Source organism: Sciurus vulgaris (genome assembly GCF_902686455.1).
Source record: "Sciurus vulgaris genome assembly, chromosome: 1".
In the NCBI taxonomy this organism is placed as follows: domain Eukaryota; kingdom Metazoa; phylum Chordata; class Mammalia; order Rodentia; family Sciuridae; genus Sciurus; species Sciurus vulgaris.
Genome location: NC_136461.1, coordinates 72,336,412 through 72,358,503, shown reverse-complemented (window position 1 = coordinate 72,358,503; position 22,092 = coordinate 72,336,412). Strand labels below are relative to the sequence as shown.

Sequence of the window (22,092 nt, the reverse complement as noted above, 5' to 3'; positions counted from 1 at the left end):
ATTACATATTTGACCAAATGTAACAACCAAAACTAAACTGCTAAAATGCTAAGATCCCTTTGAAAAATTAGGAAAAAAAACTTAGCAGCATATTTTGGTAACACTTGAATTCCAGCATCTTCGTGACATACTAATTGTGATATTTCAAAAAAGTTAGTCAAGGACAATGTAACATTGAAATATGTTCCTCCTAGCTTTCTAGAGCATGTTACAAAATAAAATACATGAATTAATTAGAGAAAGGACACTTGAAAATTGTATCATTATAATTTCTCATGTGGTGTCTTCACATTACAAACATTATAACAAAAATACCTCAGACTAAGTAATTTATAAACAACAGCAATTTATTGCTCACTTTCTGGCAGCTGGGAACTCTTAAGATCAAGGTGGCAACAGATGTGGTGTCTGGTGAGGGCCTGGTCTCTACCTCAAAGATGGCATCTCCTTGCTCTGTCCTCTCATGGTAGAATGGCAAAAAGGGTCTCAAACTAGTGTTTATATGTCTATCTACTTATTATTAGATAAATAAGTGGGCCTCTTTTATAGCCACAGGCATTAATCTAGTTGCAAGGACAGAGCCCTTATGACCCAGTCCTCTCAAAGTCCCCACCTATTAATACTACCAAAAAGGGGATTAAGTTTCAACATGAATGTGGAAGTGGGGGGAGATAAAAACATTCAGATCATAGCAGCTGGTTTTTGCATTGTTTGTATTAAATTTTTATATACTTTCAACATGGTTGAAAGATGATTTTTCTCTTTGGATATTTAGATTAAATTTCAGTAGATTAGTATCCTCTATTTAACTCTCATATACTACTGATGGGACTAGAAACATGAGCCCTTTCAAATACAGTTGGACAAAATGCATCAGAAACCTTTAAGTAAATTTATATCCTTTATATTATTTTGAAATCTATGGACTATTTCTTTTTTTTAAAGGAGGAAATAACATTTGTTATTCATAGTGATTTTCAGTTAACATACACACAATAACGTTCAGTTCATATACATATAGTAATTTGTACATATCAAGTGCTCAGTATTGCATGTTATCATTATTATTACTATTGTTTTTGTTTTTTATTTAATTTTTTTATTTTTGCAGACTACATTTTGATTCATTGTACACAAATGGGGTACAACTTTTCATTCCTATGGTTGTACACTACGTAGATTCACACCATAAATGTAATCATACATGTACATAGGGTAATGATGTTCGTCTCATTCCATTATCTTTCCTTCTCCTCCTCCCCTGTCTCATTTCCCTCTACACAATCCAAAGTTCCTCCATTCTTCTCTTACCCACCCCCTCCCTGCTGTATGGACTATTTCTTTTTTTTTTTTTTGGCAGTGCTGGGATCGAACCCAGGGCCTTGTGCTTGCAAGGCAAGCACTCTACTCACTGAGCTATCTCCCCAGCCCTGTATGGACTATTTCTAAAGAAAGAATTGCTCAAGAATATAAAGGTTAATGCTCAAGAATATAGCTTTGTTTATAGAAGTGAAATCCTGGGAACAACCTTAATGTCCAACATTTAGGGATAAGTTAAGTAAGGTATAATATGTTAATACAAGGAAATATTATGAAGCTACTAAAATGATATCATCTGTATTTTTAATTTGGGAAAATTATCACAAGATAGTATAGCTATATTGGCCTACTGAATGAAGTTACTGGACATTTATAACTAAATGTTGGTGAATGTCTGCCAAAGAGAGCAATTTTTGTTTTGTCTTTATTAAAACCGAGTCCTCCTTCCTTGTAATTAAAAGCCACGATAACCGTTTGTCTCTTGAGACCATTCCTTGTTAATTTTTAGTATATAAAATTATGTTTTACCTCCCATTTACTGGACAGAGAAGCAAGTATCTAACTCATTTAAAAGTATCTTTATGCCATTAAAGTAAAATTTAGAAAGTAGACTATCTGAGATACATTTCTATTTGTACTACTTAAAATTGTTATCTGGTCTGTTTATCCTGATTTCTGGATATAGTATTGGGTTCCAGGATTTTCAGTACCTTTAAAAGCCAAGGTTTTCCACTACAGTTTGCTGTTAGAGCCACTTCATTCCCACCAGTGGATGGCTTAGCGCTTGGGCCTACTGGGTCTCTGGCTCTCCAATAAATAAGTTGCAACCTTGTTCCTTGGGAGGAATCCCACAGTCCTTCTACCCAGAGGTAGACTCCTGGCTTTAAATCCCAGTCTCCTTTGCTAGGACCCTTCATGGCTGTGGACATACCACTGTAAGGCTGAACTCCTGATTTACCCTACCAACCATAGATAAATGGGCATCCTTGGAGCCTCTGCCCAACCCTGCCTTTGCCAGAATCTCTCATCTTTTGGATCCAAGAGATCTGGTACTGGGAGCTTTGCTTTCTTTCTCTGTCTGCCCAACTTCACACACATGTCCCAAGGACTTGCCCCCTGCTTGGCAGGTGTATTCTCACATCCATCTTTGGTTGGATATCTGTCCAAACTCTGGATCTCAGTCTTACCCACAGAGGTCTCATCCTCCACATCTGTTGGGTGGAGCGTGCATGAGGTGGGGTGGGGGGCTGATGTGAAGTGATTGAATTGGAAAATTCAGTAAACAAATTCTCATTAGTATAGTTTGGATTAGGAAACCCTAAGGAAAACGTGAACAAAAAAGGTAAGGAAAAAGTGTTGAGACCTAAGCCTTCCTTCCTATACCACATGCTTAATAAGTAAATATAATTGTACCTTGAGACCAAAAGATGGTCAGAGGAGGATTTGGAGTAGAATCAAAAGTGGCAGAAAATTGACCTCCTGGAGAAGTCATTGGGTCATGTGAAGAATAACTCATCACCCATTATCTTGGCAGGAATGTGCTTGGCATTACTAGCCTGCCCTTGATTAATCAACATGCCCCATAAATAAGAAATGGACTAGAAACCACCAAGAGGAAGCATTCATTAATGCTTTGTGCTGTGTGGTAATTGTTACCCGTGCAGAGTGCATATTGCAGTTCTCAGCACTTTTGATATATTGATGCTTCCATGATCATCCTGTCATTCATTCAGGCAACTACTCAGCAATTACCTATCATGAGGCAGGCAGGGCACTGGATCTTGGGGTTATTTATAAGTGAACAAAATAGACACAAACCCTCCCTCATTGAACTTACAGACTAGCCTGGGAAACAAATAACTAACATGCAAGCTAAATGCTGGGGTAGGAGGTTGGGGACTAGTATATGGGAGTAAGGGACATTTATATTGAGACATGAAAGATTAATAGGAGTTAGCAAGAAGGAAAGACCTAGCAGTGGAAATTGGTGGCTTAGTGACTAAATCCATGAAGAGTGATATTTGTTTTCTCTTTAAATTTCTTTCTAGGATGTTCAACTCTTCTCCACAATGAATGAGTGTCACTATGATAAACGCATGGACTTTTTTTATAATAGGAGCAACACTGACACTCCCGACGAGTGGACAGGAACAAAGCTTGTGATTGTTTTGTGTGTTGGAACATTTTTCTGCCTGTTTATTTTTTTTTCTAATTCTCTGGTCATCGCAGCAGTGATCAAAAACAGAAAGTTCCATTTCCCCTTCTACTACCTGTTGGCTAATTTAGCCGCTGCAGATTTCTTTGCTGGAATTGCCTACGTATTCCTGATGTTTAACACTGGCCCCGTTTCAAAAACTTTGACTGTCAACCGCTGGTTTCTCCGCCAGGGGCTTCTGGACACTAGCTTGACAGCTTCTCTGACCAATTTACTGGTCATTGCTGTAGAAAGGCACATGTCAATCATGAGGATGCGAGTCCACAGCAACCTGACCAAAAAGAGAGTGACACTGCTCATTCTGCTTGTGTGGGCCATTGCCATCTTCATGGGGGCAGTCCCCACGCTGGGATGGAATTGCCTCTGCAACATCTCTGCCTGCTCTTCCCTGGCCCCCATTTACAGCAGGAGTTACCTCATTTTCTGGACTGTGTCCAACCTCGTGGCCTTCTTCATCATGGTGGTGGTGTACCTGCGGATCTACATGTACGTCAAGAGGAAAACCAACGTTTTGTCTCCACACACAAGTGGCTCTATCAGCCGCCGGAGGACACCCATGAAGCTAATGAAGACAGTGATGACTGTCTTAGGTAAGAGGAACCAAGCGATCCATTATTCTCATTCATTCAGCAAGTCTTCACTGAGTTTCTACTTATGAGGCAGTTAGAAGGCAATGGTGAAGAACAGACCTAAATCCCAACTCACCTGGAGTTTTTACTATAATAGGGGAAGGTGAAACTAGCTATTCTAATGGAGGTAAACAGAAGAAGTCAGACATAAAATGAGTCCTATGTGGAAAAAATAAGTGAAGGAAGAGATATAGGAATACTAGGCAGGTATAGTTTGCAATTTTAAAAAAGCATTTTAAAGGACACCTAGAAGATAACTTTTAAGCAGAGATGTGAAAGTGTAACTAATTAGAACAAATAAATAAAAAATGGAGAGAGATGTGAAGACATGAGGGGCAAACCACATGGATGACTGGGGAAGGATTCCAGGGAGAAAACCTAGTAAATGCAGGAGTCCAACAGCAAGGAGGCTGGTGTGGCTGGAGTGGAGTGAGCAAATAAAAAGTAGGAAGAGGCGAGGTCAAGAGCTGAGGGCTAAGGGTGGGCCTCTCAACTTATGTGGGGTCATGCATTCATAAGGACTTCAGGTTTTGTTAGTGGGAGGAGAAGCTACTGGAAGCTTTTGAAAGGAATGACCTGATCTAACTTCCATTTGAGTGATGTTGCTCTGGCTGTTGGTTTTAGAAAATGCTATAGTGGGTCATGGGAAAAAATCAGAGAATTGTTTGAGAGGGTATTTCAATACCGGGGAGAATTACAGAGTCACAGCAGAAGTTGGAGGTAATGGTCAGATCCTGGATAGCTTTTAAAGGTAGAAGTGATAGGATTTTTGATGAGAAAGGTGAAGGAAGAAGGGGAGGTGGGGAATGTCATTAACTGAGATGGGGAAACTAAGGTTGGGAGGGAAGGGCAGGAGTTTGGTTTTAGACATGCTTAATTTATTATCCTATTAGACGTTCAAGTGGAGGGCCGATCCTAGTGGGTAGGCAGTTGGATATATGAATCAGAATTTCAATATTTGGGACTGGGCTTATATATCTTTGAGAGTCACTGGTGGAGAGGAAATGGTACTTGAAGCCACAAGATGACACCAGCTAACCACGAAAGTAAATGTCAGTGGTGAAGAAAAGAGGGTCTAGGAAGGAGCCTCAGGGGACCCCAATATAGGGAGGTTGGGAAGCAAAGGGCAGCCATCAGAGAAACTTCAGGAGATTATGATGGCCAAGAAACCAAGAGAAGAAAGCAGCCAGGGGAAGCAGGTACGGGCTGAGAGTCCCTGACCCAAAATGTTTGGATGTTTCAAACTTTTTATTTGTTGGTGCTCAAAAAGTTTTAGACTGTTCTATAATTTGGGTTTTGGATTTTCAATCAATGCTCCTGAGAGGTGGAAGAAGACAAGGTCTTACTGGGTTTAGCAGAGTGGTGGTTGTTTGGTGACATGGAGAGGATCGAAGATGCTATAGTTGAGAGCCTGATTAGAATAAAACTAAGAAAGAAAAGGAGGAAGTGCTTAGGACAGGGAACTCTGAGGAGTTTTGCTTTGTTCTGTGAGCCCTGTCCCAAAAAGATACATGTGGTAAGCTGGACTTTTTGCTTTGTTTTGTTTTCAGTATGGAGGTAACCTGTTGCCCCAATTCCAGTTCTGGGCTATAAGTAGAATCTGTGATGTGTAGGCACATAAAAACTTTTGTGATTTTGTACGTCTTGTCTTCTAAGGCAAAGAGAGCTTTTCTCACCGTGAGTGGTGGCTGCTGCTGTGGGGACCATTAATGACAGGTTCAGCTGTGTATACCTGCCATCTCCCAAAGTGAAGGGACTATAAAATGACCTTCAGGGGGACCATTCATCCTGGAGCATGCAGAGCATTGTGGTGTGGATGGAAGCCATCACCATGTCACAGGTCCTGATGCTGCTCATAAGGTTTGGAGGTCAGCAGACGCCTAGTATGATTGTCAAGACAATTTCAGTCAAAGGGTTTACTTGGTAAACATTTACAAAGTGCTTAGTATATGTGCTTAGCATTGCCCTAAGTATTTTTATATTAGCTTGTTTAGTCCCCATGGCAACCCTATGAGGGTGCTATTATTGTCCCCATTGAGCAGATGAAGAAACTGAACAGAGGTTAAGCATCATGCCCAGAGTCATTTCAGTGTTAGTGATGGGACCCTATGTCTCTGTGCAGTTGGCCTCCAGAATGCACTTGCACCCTGCAGCTAGTTTTGCTTTATTTGAACTTTTTACTGGTGTCCTCTTTATGTGGTCCTCTGCATTGACCACTTCATTCTCCATTTAGCACCTAGACAAGGACAGGAAAGGTCAAGTTTTCATTCATTTGTATTTCCCCTCTTAAATTAGAGAGGATATTGATGTCTTTGGTAAGGAGTGAAGTTTGACATTTATAAGTAGTGCCAATGAACTGCAGTATATATGTCCCCTGCTTAACTTGTAGGTGTAATCAATTGCTTCTTCCTGTGTCCTGAGGAATTGCCTGCCTGCTTAAAGAAAAAAAAAACTTTCTTCTTTCAGCACATTATATACAGCATGTAACAGGACATTGAAAAGTCTTCTGTACTTCTAGGTGGAGAGAACAGGACTCCATATGGTGGCCATAGCTTCAGTGTCATATGTAACTTTATCTGGAACAGCTATGTGAGAGTTTAAAATAAAGGATATATGTGGTTTTGACAGATGTGGTGTTGGGTAAGAGAAAAACAGGAATAAATAATGAAATTGGCAAGTAGGATAAGAGAAGTCGTGGGATTAATATGAAACAGCACTGGGGAATTGGTTTATGGCAGGAAGACAGCTTGGTGTTGAGGGCCTAGGGAAGTTCCTCAGTGGTGAGACAGAGGGATCTAGTGGAAGATGGGAAGTTTGGGGACAGAGGAAATGAAACTGAAGAGCTAGGTGGTGTAAAGGTTTTAAGACTTTGAACTCCTCATTTCTTTGGATAACAGAGATTTGGGGTTTGGTCCCAACCCTTTCATTTTTCTATAGGATGATCTGAAGAATATTAGTTTATTTTTTTCTGGGTTAAACATTCTTATCTGAGGTGGAATAGATAACCTTCAAGTTCTTTCCAGGTAATAAAGTTCAATGATCCCATTAAAACAATAAGTAACTGAAGGTGAGAATGGGAAGGAAGAAAGGGTAAGGAGTGAGGGGCATAGTAGGAGAGAAAGAGGAGAGAAAGGGTGGAGAGAGAGTACATGAGAATCTCATAGGGCAGCAACCAACACAGGCCTGTGGATTGTCTGTGTTATCGAAGCACATTGTACATAACAAACAGATCCTCTTTCCATGAGAGCACCTACTGCAGTATTCTCTTAGGGAACAAGTCCCCAGTTGCCCTATCTAATAAATATAAGAATTCAGTTGCCTAAAATGAGCATCTCCCAAAGGATAGTATTTTAGAAAAATCAACACCATTGGCATTTACCATCATTGCAATCACTGGTTCTTGGTATGTGGATAGCAATAGCTTAATATTAATTTCTTCAATAATTACATGATTTAAATATCTTTATGACATAGTACTAGACCTTTCTAACTGCTCCTCCATATATATCCAGTAGGGAGAGTTCATTTAAAATTAAATCCTAAAGTTTCTTACACATACTGGTCTTTGAAATGTTATAGTCAGTCAGTAAATACATAACTGTCTATTAAGCAGTGTGCAAAGAGGCAAGGGTTGCATGAATTTAGTGGGCTTAATCTCAGTTCTGAGAAAGAGGCAAGGGGCTGTCAAGTTTGGGGAAGATGCTTAGCTTGAGATGTAATCAGAAAGGATAGATGGGCTTTGTGTGGGCAAGAGGAAAGAAATTCTGGGTAGGAGAAACTGCATAATGAAAAGTGAGATGGTAGAAACATCTAAAGCTTGTGTAATACAGCAATGAAGGGCCCATCAGCACATGATTGTCAGGGCACAGTGAAAAACAGTGCCATTGTGAACAGGAAAGTTTCATTGGCTGTTCTCATTGGAAGGAAAGCGGTAGACCAGAAGTCATTTGTGTTCTTTTCCAGTGTAAGATTTTGTTTGAACACACACATCAGAATGGGGAGCCGATTCTTTCCTTGAGGTTGGTGGTAGTGAGAATGGTGGTATGAGTTTCAAATCTGTGCATGGGTGGAAAGGCATGTAGGCATCATGTTCCCATTTTAGCAGCCCTGAGGCAGAATGCTTGCTTGCCTCGGAGTTATGATGTGTGATAGGGCTCTTTATGTGAAAAAAAAAAAAAAAAAACTTGCTTGTTGGTTCTCATTGAGAAGACTTTGGAGACATATGATTCTGCTTTTCAAAGGGCACTGAGGACCTGCCTGAGAGAGTTTTGAAATTGTACTTACTTGTCAAGGAGCCTAATTAGCTTCAGTTACCACACACACACACACACACACACACACACAAAACTCTTGTTTGTTGTCAAACAACACATCATGTAAAATGTGCACACAGGGATCACAAAATGGGACTGGACTTTCTTCTATTTTTCAATGTCTTGAAACACAAAAGAAAAGAAAGGGTGAAGGGATTCGTGAATCATGATTTTGGAGCCTTTAGCAAACCTTTCTGGTTGTCAGGGTGATGTTTTTCAGACTGTGGGTTATGACTAGTAGTCCCCAGTTATCCATGGGGATATGTTCACCTGCAATGAATGCCCAAAATCATGGATTGTACTAAGCCTACATACGGTGTTTTTTTCTGTATGTACATACCAAAGGTAAAGTTTAATTTATAAATTAATCTGAGTAAGAGATTAACAACAACAACTTGCCATAGATCTCAGCACTTTGGCTCTTTTTGGCATGCCCACAATGCCAGCATGACTGCTCTTTACTTTGAAGCTTCTGTTAAACAAAATAAGCATTACTTGAACATGAGCACTGTGATACCATGACAGTTGACTTGGTCACCAAGATGACTCTAAGTGACTGACAAGCAGGTGGCACATATAGTGTAGAAGTGCTGGACAAAGGGATGATTCACATCTCAGGTGGGATGGAGGGAAATTCACCGCCCAGGTGGAAAATCTCATACACATTGTGCTAATCAGAATGTCACAATAAAAAGCTTATGAATTATTTTTTTCTCGAATTTTCCATTTAATATTTTCAGGAGTTAACAAGGTAATTGAACCTATAAAAGGCAAAACTATAAATGGTGGTGGTAGGGGGTAAAATAGTGAGATTTTTAGCCAACACATTTTTTAAATGACATCACATATAAAGAAATGTCAGGATACCTTGCATTTGATAGGTATAAGTTCTGTTTCATAATCTTTCTTTTTATGTGTATATGTGTACACTGGATCGTGATATAAAATGTATTTCTTGACACAGGAGATAGTCAAGAACATTTGAAAGGTCATGGTTTATTTTGGTCGGTAAGGACCAAATTCAAAATATGAAACATTATTATTCTTAAAGGGACTTTGAAAAGGTTTGTAGTAATTGAAACAAGGAGTTAGGTATTTTTCTTCTCACTTCCTTTCTTCTCTCCTCTTAGATTGATGATAAATAATCAGCGCACTAAATTGTTTACATGCCTTTATTTTTAACTAGAGCATGTTCACTTTTAAGTCAGGAACTGTCCCTTTTTATCTTTGTGTTTCTAACATGTACTGCCCTCTCTAGCACATGCTTATTGAGCTCAAGATAGAGTGAATAAATGAGGAAATTGAGATTTAGGGAAGTTAAGTGACTTTTAAAAAGCTGGAACTCAAAGAAGAACCCAGGTTTCCTCAATTCCAGCTTGACCTTTGGCAGGCTCTGACTGGGACATGGCGATGAGCTAGACAGTAGAAGGGAATAAGCAGGTGTTCCGTTTTATAATAAGAGGAACCAAGGTCGCAGAAGAATAAGGGATGGAACTATCTTGGGAAGGAGAAAAGAAAAGACCGTTGATGGGTGCTCCTTATAACAAAATTGGCACATTCCTAGCTTTTAGTATTTTATTTCACTTAATCCTCATGATAACTCCATGCAGATTTAGCTTACAGACAGGAAAACTTGCGTGGACTTGCATGTCTTGGCCCTAGATTCACACTAGTACAAACATTGAAATTGTATGTTTTACTTTCATTTACATATTTTATTCCATTTAGTATTCATGCCCACTTTATGAGGGAGATTCTATTATTATTACCAGATGAGGAAACTGAGGCCCAGAGAGGTTCAGTGTCTTTCCCAAGGTTCAAATTCAAGTATATGGGCTTTGGAACCCCACTCTTCACAGTCAATTAATGGCCTCTTGCAAGTAATGAGGATAGAATGACCTGGACTCAAGTCATGGAGTTTATAACTCATATCTCCCCTGATTTTTAGTTTATTTCTATAATGCTCTTGATTTGTTCTTAAGATTTTGCAAAATGGTAGTGATGGTTATAACACCTCCAGGGGAGCAACAGCTCTGTACTTGTCCAATTCCATAAACTTCATGCTTATTAAAGTAGACCGTACGAGTAGGGGAGCAAAGTAGATTTAAACTCTGGCTTTGGCACTTCCAAGTTGTGTGACACCCAAGCAATCTACCTAACCTCTCTGTGACTTCATTTTCCTGTCTGTACAATGGCAATAATATTAGCACATTTGGCATGGCGAGGCATCGAGGATTCGGTGAGATGATATGCATAAAGCATACGGTATAGTGCTTGGTACACAGTAAGTGCTGAGTAAATATTAGCTACCCTTCTTAGTCCTTACTTTGATTCTGAAGAGCTTTTTCCTTTATTCAAGCTGAGTAATCTTTTATTCCTGGTAATGTCACCAAGTACCTTGGAGAAAGTGACCAGAGGCCTACTGCTATTGTCCCAATGGCATATTTTGTAATGTAGACAAATAGCCAAGAGAAAGCTAACCAGGTGTGCTGGCAACTGGTACCAGTTTCCAGAAACCCCAGCCAATCTGAACACATGGTCACACAAAACTGAGAAACTCTGAGCTTGCATTTCTAGTTCCTCTGCACTACCCTCTCCCTGATGAAATTCTGTTAATCATTGCTGTCTCTGACAGATGAACTTTGCATTAAAAATTCATATCAATTTTGCAACATTTATGAAGAAAGCATTGTAAATGAGACCTTGACCACCAGGAATCAGCTTGATACAAATCCTGTATACAGCACCAGCATCTGTGTGTAGACGTACTGGATGTTCCTTATATGAAATTGTCCCCATCTTGCTGAAAATCCTACCAGGGTGACTTGTTAGTCAACTGCCTTTATTTCTGAGGATTGAAAAATTTGCCTTGAGTCTGCAAAGAACTGGGACCAGAACCCAGGCCTTTGACTTTGTTCATGGGCTTCGTCAGTGAAATGTGTTTGCCCAAAGGAAAGAAGGAAGGAAGTCGTGTGTCTGATTAACACATGCTTAACCAGGAGGCAGGGGAAGCTAACCAGGGAACCTGGGAGTTCTAAGACCTTTGTTTTCTGATTTCATGTAGTTTCTTGTAGTTACCTGCACAGCACAGAAGTCAGCTTTTCATGTTAGCCACCTATTGAACATTTATATGAAAAAAATGAGCTAAAGTTTTGCCTTGTGCCATGAATAGACTGTTGGCATACAGGGGCTCTCTTATCACTGTGCAGAGTCATATCAGACAGAGAAAGACTAAATCTTTCCAGAGTGAAAGCTTCCAGGCACCATTACTTAGTACATTGCGTCCAGGGCTGTTCTCTTGTCTTGAAACAACTACTCAGAGAACCTATGTTGCAGATTGTGACCTTCCTGTGTGCATCATGACATTGCAACAGGGCCTTATGGGAGGGATGCATTGTTTCCTGGGCAAGGTGTGAATGAGTGGGTGCAAATCTGCCACTGCCTCTCAGCTGCTGCCCAGCCACACACTGTTGTCCTTTCCCCTTCTGAGGGGGTCATGTGGATTGAGAAGACCTCAATGTCTGATGTTAGAAAGAAAACAGCTTCAAATTAAAAAAAGAAAATCCATTGTCACATGCTACTTCATCCTACCTTTTCAGATTGTCACCTCACTGCCCCTTCTTACCATCACAGCACTGTTAGGAATCTGTCTTTTCCTTCCTTCCTTCCTTCCTCCCTCCCTCCCTCCCTCCCTCTCTCCCTCCCTCCCCCCCTTTCTTTCTTTTTTTCTTTCTCTTTCTTTCCTTTTCCCCCTCTACCCTGTGTGGCTATTTGTCATCTCAAGTCTGGCCCTTGGTCCTTCTTCCCCATTTCACTGTCGCTGGTCTCTCCCTTTACAGTCAGTTTGAAAGTCATTTTTCTCAAACCTTTGTCCTTGTTTCTAGTGTGGTCACTGCTCTGCCTTCTGCCTTCTTTCCTTTCTTCCACATACCCTCAAGTTCTGTTGCATTAAATGCACTTCTGGTTCTGTTGCATTATTCCACTTTCATGTTCCCTTCAAAACTTTTTTTTTTTTGTTTGCTTTTATTTTTTAGAAAATTGAGACCTTTGTCTTCAGCTAGAACAAACAAGTATTGAATATTTTCTGAGTGCAAGGGACAGAAACATTCCTCAATTTGACCTTTCTGAGAAGAAGATTTTTTGGGGGGAAAGTTCCTGTACCCAACCACATCCAACCTCCCTGCCAACACCTGGCCTCCTAGAAGGCTCAGAATTCCAAAACACAGTAAAGCCCTCTCTCAGGGCCTTGATTTCTGCTAAAGGAGAATGTGGTTATTATCTGTTGCTTGGGTTTCACATCACCAGGCTAATTTAACACCTAGAATACTATGGTGTATGCTGACCTATGGGAGACTTTTATCAAATTCACATTAGCATTGTTTATACTTTGAACATTTCAACTGGAAACTGCTGTATCCAGTGTGTAGCTAAGGCAAACATGTTGGGTAAGAATCCAGAGTGAAAGGTGCTTTCTAGAATTACAGCCTATCATGGACCTGGAGATCAACATGGAAGTTGGGTAAAGGGAAAGAGAATCAGGAAGTAGAAGCTACCGGGACACCACAGGCAAGCAGCCCTTCCTTCCTGCTCTGACAGTTGTCCCTCCAGCCCAGACACCTGCTCTCCTTTGCCACCAGATTGTTATCATGAAACCTGTGGAGTGTGTGCAGGAAAGATCCCATTGCCTTGAGGAATTAATATCAGTTGAGAGATTTGATCAAGTTCATCTTGTAAATCATTGCTAGTGCTGTGGCCAGAGTTCTGGGCTTCCTAGTTCTTACTGCTTCCAGTGGGTTCAAACTTATTGCCTTGGAGAAATATACCTGCTCTTGGATGCCTGAGTGGCAGTGATATACCACAAGGGTTGTATGTTTTCATCAGATCAGACGGTTTACCACGCAACTATGGGTCTATTTTATTCTTTGTGTTTTCTCAACAAGAAGAGAGTTCTGCTTGTTTGTTTTCTCATCATAAACATTTATTGACACCCTCCTAGGTTTTAGGCAGTAGATAACTCTAAAACATGACTTCTACCCTAAATGTGTTTTGACTCTGTACTTGCTCTGGTTGTTTATGGTTGTCAGGAGATGACCAAGGCTTGTGAGTCAGCAAGTTGTGTCACGTGACAGAGCACACAGAGGCAGGTCTGCTCTGTGAGGCTTTTCTTATGCATGACTTACAAGGAACACTGTTTATGGGCTTATCCGAGAAAATAGATGCCTCCTCAAAAGATAACTAAAGAAACAAAGAAATGTGCGCAATGGCCAAGTGAGGGGATCCAGGCAAATAAAACACTGGATGGTTGGTGGAGGCCTTCCCAAGGAGGTAGGATAAAGGCTAGATCTCCACAGAGCCAGCAGGGAGATGAGAACAAGACCTTGAAGATAGGAGGAGAGGCAGGGCAGAAGACAGGCATCCATAGATCTAGAGAGGCCATGCTGGGCCATGGGTTAGTATGGGGCAGCACAGATTATTTCTGGAGTAAAGAACTAAATAGCAATGGCAATCCAGTTTTAGAGGCATCCCGGGGTCAGAGAATGGAAGGCCTTGAATTCTAAAATAGTGTGGGCTTTTTTGCCAAATAAAGAACAGAGACCAGGAAGATAGATGAGTATGTGAATTGTACCTAGGTGGTTATAATGCAGAAGGGAGGGGTAGTATCTGTGACCAATGGAATAGATCTTGTCCTATGCAAAGACATTCAGATTTCAAGTGTTGTTAAAAGATTATGCAGGCCAAATTAAGTAGGTCTGTAGTCAGTCTTCAGCCCCCAGTGAAACTGCCCCATCTAGCAATATTGATGGGTTAACATGAAGGTGGGATCTGAGAAGCACAGAGTTTTAGAAAGGTGAGAGGTAGGTGAGAGAAAGAATGATGTAGGCAGCTCCCGGGCAAGGCCCAGGGCTCTGGGGATGGTCAGTAGCTCAGGTTCCAGAGAGAGGCAGAACTGGTTCTCATAGGAGCCCCTGCAGGAAGGACCCTCTGCCAGCCACAGCCCAGTGTATACCAGAGGGACCATCAGCCAGGGAGGCCCATCAGGAGCTGCAGAGAGCAGACAGGGAGGAGACCAGTAGAGTGAGAGCTTGTTGGAATTTGCTGGAAATTTGGCAGGAAACAGAGATCCAGAAAGCAGGTCTGGCAGAGACCAGAGAAATCTGAAAATAGGTTTCCATTATGCTAGATACTGAGATTCAGAGGCAGAGGACAGGCAAGAACTAGACTGGATTCATCAAACTGCCACTTTCCTTAAGGCCTCTGAGCTGTGCCCTCGCTCTCCTCCCTTCTGGTCTGAACACCCTCCCTTCCTTCATCTGCATGGACCTCCCCTCCCCTACCCCCCATCCTTACTTTCTCATTTTCGGCTGGAGCCCATTACTTCCTTCCAGGAGCTGGGGAGCCAGAAGCCTACTCTCGCAAGTGTTTAACCAGAAAAGAGTACAACCTCGGACATTACCTCCCCTTCTAACTACCGTCCTCTCTCTCTCCTTGCCATCATCACCGGACATCTTACCCTTCATTATCCTGTTTTCTTAATACCTTGAACTGTGTCGAGCTGGCTTCTTACCCCACCACTCTTAACAACGCTGCTTGATTAAGCCTCCTTTGCCACATTTAGCTGCCTAACTTGACTTCCCTGTTGTGTGGCTGCTGCTTCATGCTACCCTTTGATGTGTTCCGTCTCCTCCTGCTCCTTTTCTGTTGCGTGTCCAGTCTCCTCCATTTCTGACCATCCCTGAAGTGCCCCTTGTCCCTTCTCTTCAGCTCTCCAAGTCCTTTCAAGGTGACCTTCCTCTTGAGGCTTGAGCCAACACATCCTTGTGAGTGCTTCCCGAGCCAGTGTCTCCATTCTTGGCCTTTTTAAAGTGTGGCAACTCATGTCCTCCCTTCAAGATCCATCTCAAAAGTCTTCCTTCTCCATGATATTTTCTTGGATTCCCATAGGCAGCATTAATTATCCAATGCTTCTACAACACACTTTTATATGTGTAAAGTATTAACTTGTTTTGTTATAACTCATAATAAAATAATTTAAAAATGTTTGCTAAATTCAATTAAATTATCTTTTGCTGAATGCCTGCATCTCTCATGAGACAGGGAGCATGTCAAAGACAAGACTGTGTCTGTCTGTTTTTATATCTGCAACTCCTGGCACACAGTAGATACTCAACAAGTGCTTATATATAAACTAACAGACACATGTATTTGTGACAACTGGGGCAGGAACCAACTCTTTACTGGTTAATGAAGGGTCTGGTCATAAGAACAAAGGGACAAGGAATGAGAAGGTAGAACAGAATTGACATTTATCAAACTCCTTGAAGTGTCAGGCACTTGTATGCATGATTTCTCACTTCTTTCTCTTCAAAAATTTTTTATTGCTCTTTTTAGTTATACATGACAGTAGAATGTATTTCAACATATTATACATACATGGGGTAACATCCCATAACTTCCCATTCCTGTGGTTGTACACAATATGGAGTTACAGCAGTCATGTATTCATATATGAACACAGGAAAGTACTGTTCCATTCATCCTACTGTCTTTTGATTGTCTAATCTCTAATAACAACCTTATCAGGGAAAAAATGAGGGTTTTACTGACTCGAGCATCACATTGTGCTTTTAAATCCTCTTGACAGCTCTGTAGGGAAGCCTTGCTGCACCCATTTTGAATATGAGGAAAGAGGCTCAGAGAGATGGAAACCTGCCCTAGGTCAGTCATCAAACTGTGGCCAAGCCTTTATTCCAACCCCACTGCCTGACCAGGGCTGTGCTACCCTCGCAGTGCCGGAGCCCACTTCTCAGCAGCTCCAGCCAGGAGATTGCAGAAATATGCAGTTGGTGAGAGGCGGGACTCTTCCCTTCAGGGCTCTTCTGCCTTGAGCAGCTTCCAGAACCTCAGTTCTTATTCTTATCATTACTGTGGGGCCAGATTCAGCAGCACTAAGGATTTGCCTTACTAATTCTGAACATCCTGTCATGATTACTTCCTGGCACACAGGCCCCCGTGTCCTGGTTCTCACCAGGGACCATCATTTTATGAGCTGGGGAGGGTCTGGGTAGGAAACCTAATTATCTTGAACTAGCATTGACTTTTGTGAGTGACTCTAAAGCATGAAGGGAGATTTCTTTGGCAAAGTTGGAGGACCTTCAGGGTCTCTGGTGATGATTAGCATGATTCCCTCCTTCGCAGGGCAGTGGTTATTTGGAGGGGGTTACATTCATACTACAGACAGGGCCTGCTATGTAATTTGTGGGTCCCTTGCTCAAAAGGCAGGGGGAAATACACTAAAGGTACTAAAACATAAAACCCTTTCCTTTTTCTTCACTTGTCTTCCCAGACTTTCTCATGTTCCATTGGCCCCCTTACAAAAACTAAGTAAACATAAAATTATTGAGAATTTCAAGACAGGTTAATAGAGCTAAAAACCAAGGTTTAGCTCCTGTGGGTGCTGACCCCATATGACTGGCACCATGGCCCAGTCCATGAGGCTGACCTTAGTACCGAGATGAGCCTCTTGGCCTGTCCAAGCCCAGAACTAACCCTACTAGGGTCCATGGCACTAGAGGAGACTTAGCTCTCATTAAAGTAGCTCCCCAGGATTAGGAGGGCCAGCTGTGTGTGTTGTCTTGTGATCAATCCCAATTTCAAGAAGTATTTTCTTAGAGGATTCTTGTCTACTCTAGGGTTGATTTTTCAGGCCAAGTTTCCTCATCAACAGCCTGGAGTCCTGACACGTGGCAGCCAGCACTGTGTGGTTGAGAAGTCTTGCACACAACTGGTGCTCCCAGGACTCAGCTACAATTTCTGTGTTTCTGAGCTTGCAGAACTGGACTCACCAATGAGTCAGAGGACAGTCTATTCTTGCTCTGTATCCTTCCTATCCAAACCAAGGCTTATGATATAAATGTTATATCCAGACTAGTCCCCCTGATGACTGAGTTCACCTGAAAAATTCCACGCATGGGACTTTTTGTACAACATGAGCAATTCCTGCCCTGGCAGGTCAGTGTCTTCCTTCCCAGGAAATGTTCCAAGCTGTTAGTCCTAGGGCTTCTTATGCTTGTGCCCAATATTCTGTTGAAGGCTCTGGGTCCCAGAGATATTCTAAGGAGTTTGCTTTTGAAGGTCTAGGTGCTGAAGCCCATGCAGAAAAGTTCCTAGGATCAGCATGATTGCCTGGATGTTCCACTGTGACTCCAGACACACGTTGCAAATTTATGAATGCTGTCTCAGCATGGAGTTTGGTGCTTCCTCGTGGGACTAGGAGAGCTAGTAGGACACTGAGGTGGCACAGAGACCTGAGTTTTTCTGGAGGGCTCTCATTGAATCCATATGCAGCTTAGAAGCTAAAATTGTGTCTGTTCAGTAGTATGGGACAGATCTTCAGAAGGACATAGAAGTTGTCCTTAAGAAGTTAATGCTAAGTTATGGGGTGATGACTGGACCCTCCTAAATTTATTATAACACATTTCTCTGATTTAAGGCAACTTGCTGTTTAGGAGGGTAGCATTTGTGTTATGTTGGAGGATCATTAGGCTTCCTGATATTTCTTTGCTGACCTCTGAATAATAAAAGGTCATGCAGGGTCTCTTGTCCCAGAGAATCTTTCTGAATGTGGTCCACAGGGACAGTGCTAGGAACCAACAACTGGATTCTGGATTTCTGTCATGTGGAACAGAAAGTGACTGGCCTCAGGGCCCAGCAAGGACAGTCTGGAGGTTCATAAATCAAAGGCTTTCTTGGATTCCTATAAAGTCAGGAATGAGATTCATGGGAGCTTGACTGCTGGGTGGGAGAGTCAGGTCTCTTTCTGCTCCACATGTTAAGGAGATGGTTGGTCTTGGCCTAGGGGGATATAGTGATTGTGATGTGGACAGGTCGTGAGCAGTGGGAGCTGGCAGAGAAGGATGGGGATTTCTAAACTGAGAACCTGACTGGGACCTGGCTCTGTAGAACCTACAAAACCCCTAGGGCTAGAGTCCAGGATCTGGGGTCTTACAGGCAGTCCCAAGAGGCTCAGGGAAGCCATCTTGGATGACTTAGAGACAACATAACTAGATCCTGGAGGTTCAGAGAACACCAACCAGCTGAGCCCATTAGGCTCACAGGCCAGAAGCAAATTTGGATAAAAGAATGGAAGGGTAGGTCAGAGTTTGAGGTTGTGCAAGAGAGTCCTCATCTCATAAGGTGCCTTGAAGACTTATTGGGACACACAATGGATGTCCTGTATTTACCAGTCAGCAGGTAGTGAACTGAGTACCCCATTACAAGGGAAGTGTGAGAGACTGGATGCAAAGATCACAGTGTGCATTTCTCCATGGGAGGTAAAGTCCTCGGCATCTCTGGGCTCTGAGTTTCCTAGAGAGCTCTCTGGCCAGTGCTCTCTGGGCAGAGGCATGGGTGCCTGAAAATCTGAGGGGCCCCTGGATGGAGCTCTTTTAATAGCCCAGGCCAGGAAAGAAAGGGTCACAAGGTGATGCAGGGCCTACATTTTTCGGTAAAGGAAGTAGTGCAGATTGAAGGTGAGCACACAGATGGACAGTGCCCTTTCTGGCTGCCACTGTTTCTGTAGTAGCAGAAAGTCTTGGATCTTTGGCAGGCTATGGCCAGGGTTGCCAGACAATTCAGTGGAGGGGAGGGACTGGCTCTGGGCAGATTCCTAAAGGCTGTGCCTGTCTGGAGCAGGACAGCAGATCATTGTAAAGTGGCAGCTCCTAGATGACAGAGCATGACAACACGAACCCTCGAATGTGTCTAGGAGCCACCAAGAAAGGGTAGAGATCTGGGAATGAGAATCAGGGACAACGAAATGTACTTCCTAACAACCACGTGCTTAAGTGCACTTGGTAATCAGTAGTTGAAAGTCAGCATCAAGGAAGCCGTTGACATGGGCCAGCATGGGAGTCAGGAGGAGTGGACACGTCATTTGGAGGAACTGGGAGCCCCAGCACCAGGTTTCCCTGGAGACTTTAATTAATGGGACTAGGATAGAAAGCAGGCATCCAGATCCTAGTCAGTCAGCCTGCTGAAGCCTGGGACTCCTGATCCCTCCTGAATAGAGGAGCATTTGCTGCCTGGGCTGGCAGATGGGTTCTCACTGGCTCCAAGCGCTGAGGTTGGAAGGCTGACATTGTAGAAATGTAGCTGTAGGTGCTGTGACTCTTTTCCTCAAGATCATTGGGCAACATATTTAATATGTGCGTGAGCCTCCCCAACCCCCTACACACACACACACACACACACACACACACACACACACACACACCCCAGTCTCTAATTCAGTGTTCTGCTGGTAGAGTCCTGGCAGTTGTGCTCTGGAGTACCGACAGAGTTGTTCTGAATGGCCCTCATCCCAGGCAGAAGCAGTTCAGAGGCAAGCGTGGCTGTGATGGCAGTGAGAGAGGCACAGAAAAGCAGATCAGAAGGACAGCAAAAGGACAGAAGCCTCAGGAGGTAGGGGAGCAGCAAGAGGATGGATTCAGCGTCTGACTTTTAAATTCAGTTAACTGAAGGAACAAAGAAAATGGTGGTTTAGGACTGAAAGAATACCAATGAAATCAAGAGGCCCAAAATGGCATCTCTGCTATTCCCAGGGAACATATATAGAGAGATATAAACTCTCTCTAAAACCTTTGGGAAATACCTAACCCCAGCCTTAATCCCTAGGAAAATAAATTGTAGGGTAGCCCCCCACACCCCAAATTTCCAGATTGCACTTTGAAGCTGCATCATTTTGCTCTATTAGAATCCCTGTGTTAAGCACATTTTTTGTCTTCTGCCTGTATATCATAAGAAAATTCTTTACAAAATTTTGTCATTGCCTCATTCTTTTAGTTAGTAAGGGTAAACTATTTTGTTAGGTTGAAATTAGCCAGTTTGAATTTGTATCAGATCTCATTTACTCTAACACAATAATCCCTCTGTGGGTAATGAAAACAATTTAATGGTATGGTCTGAAGGAGAAAACAGTATTACTTGAGCTATTAACACCAGGGGACTTCTTGCTGACCTATACAGTGACCCACAAACTGTGCTTCCAATAGTATAGCACACTGAGGAAGATTGGAATGAAGTCTTGCCCAAAAATATTTTAAAGAACACTTCATAAAGAGGGCATAAAGACCATTAAAAAAAAAAAAAGAGGGCATAAATAAAAGCAGAGAGGTATAAGTAGCTATAAATGAGAGGCAAGAAGGGACTTCTAGAATTATCCTGATGGCAAGTTTTACTAGTTTTGAGTGGCACGTCATCAGGGTGTCTGACTTGGGCCCAGGAGCCTGTCACTGCAGCATTATGCAAATAAAAATTGTGTGGGGTTCCACAGTTTTGTGTTTTGAGACTCATTGAGAGGACTGGAATATTCAGGTCCATGAAAATTAGGCAGAGCATTTTCAACTTTAACTGGGGCAATGCGACTGGTAGTTCTCTACTGGTCCCTTACAATGCTGAATCATCTTTAAGGTACCTTTTTTAACACTTGGGGAAACTTACCTTTGAAATCTTCATGACAGTGTTTTATGATTAACAGATTTACTATCCAGCACTGTGTGTTATCCAGAACTATGGTACTGGGAATGTGAGAGAACTTTGAAATACTGGACTCAAATTAGCTGCTTGCCTGAAGCTGAGGGGATTGAAGTTCACCCGCCCACTTGGAAAGGAGCCCTCATATTTGACTTCTTGGTTGGGGTAGTAATTTAGTCTTGTAGCTGTGTGGAACTGGTAGAACATGTCCTTTCTCCAGGTTTGTGCACCTTGATATGTATAATGGTGACATTACTATAACATGCAAACTGTCACAAACTTCTCAAGAATAAAGTATCCCTTTTGCAGTTTGGTAAACTCATTGTTCCTGCTTTTTTTCCTTGGAGTTTTATTTTCCCTATAATAAAGCATGCTTGTTTTATCAGAACTTACATTTCCTTTCCTCCTCCTCTTTCATCCCCTCCCCTTTCCTCCGCTTCTCCCTTCCCCTCCAGCTCCTCCTCTACCTTGTCTGTATTCTTCATCATCATTTGGAATTTTATGAATAGGTTTTCCTGAATGCTTCTGGTTACTGGTTTGGGCTGCCTCAAATCATATTATCTGCACATCATTAAAATGACTGATTTGTTTTGGTAATAATGGACCAACACACTTTGCAAGATAAGAAACATAATTTTTTCAGTACATTTTTACTTTATTTTCTAGTTCAAAGGAATTTGTCACTATCAATTACTATAATCCTAGTCCCTTTGGTCCTGGATAGGTTTATAGTCTGCAGGGCCTTTGCATCTACCTGCTTTCTGGGAAGTATGGGAGATGAAACAAGGATTTAAAGATGAAAAGTTTGATTCTACTTCTGTTTTCCACAGAAAAAAATTAATTTCTGTACACTGCAGTTTTCTTATCTGTAAGAGTTGTAACAGTGTATTCTTAGGAGTAAATTAAATATAATACTAACAAGAAGCTTAAACTATGTACATAACGGTTGCTTGGCATTTACTTAGTGATTTTAAAATGGTTCCCACAATGTTGATTTAGCCACTTGGTAACCCTGAGCAGTAGATGAACAAGTATTCCTAGCCCCATTTTATAGTTCAGGAATAAATAAAGCTACAGAGGTGAC

General features: G+C 42.0%; 1 protein-coding gene across 2 annotated transcripts in view; it reads left to right on the top strand.

The window, feature by feature from the left end:
• The window catches only part of LPAR3 (lysophosphatidic acid receptor 3), an 84,053-nt gene that overhangs the window by 23,190 nt on the left and 38,771 nt on the right, over positions 1-22,092 (top strand). For both annotated transcript variants that reach the window (XM_079139913.1, XM_079139914.1), the window contains exon 2: positions 3,369-4,125. In XM_079139913.1, the coding sequence (XP_078996039.1) occupies positions 3,390-4,125 (736 nt within the window). In that variant the 5' untranslated portion in view covers positions 3,369-3,389. The remainder of the gene's footprint in view (positions 1-3,368; positions 4,126-22,092) is intronic.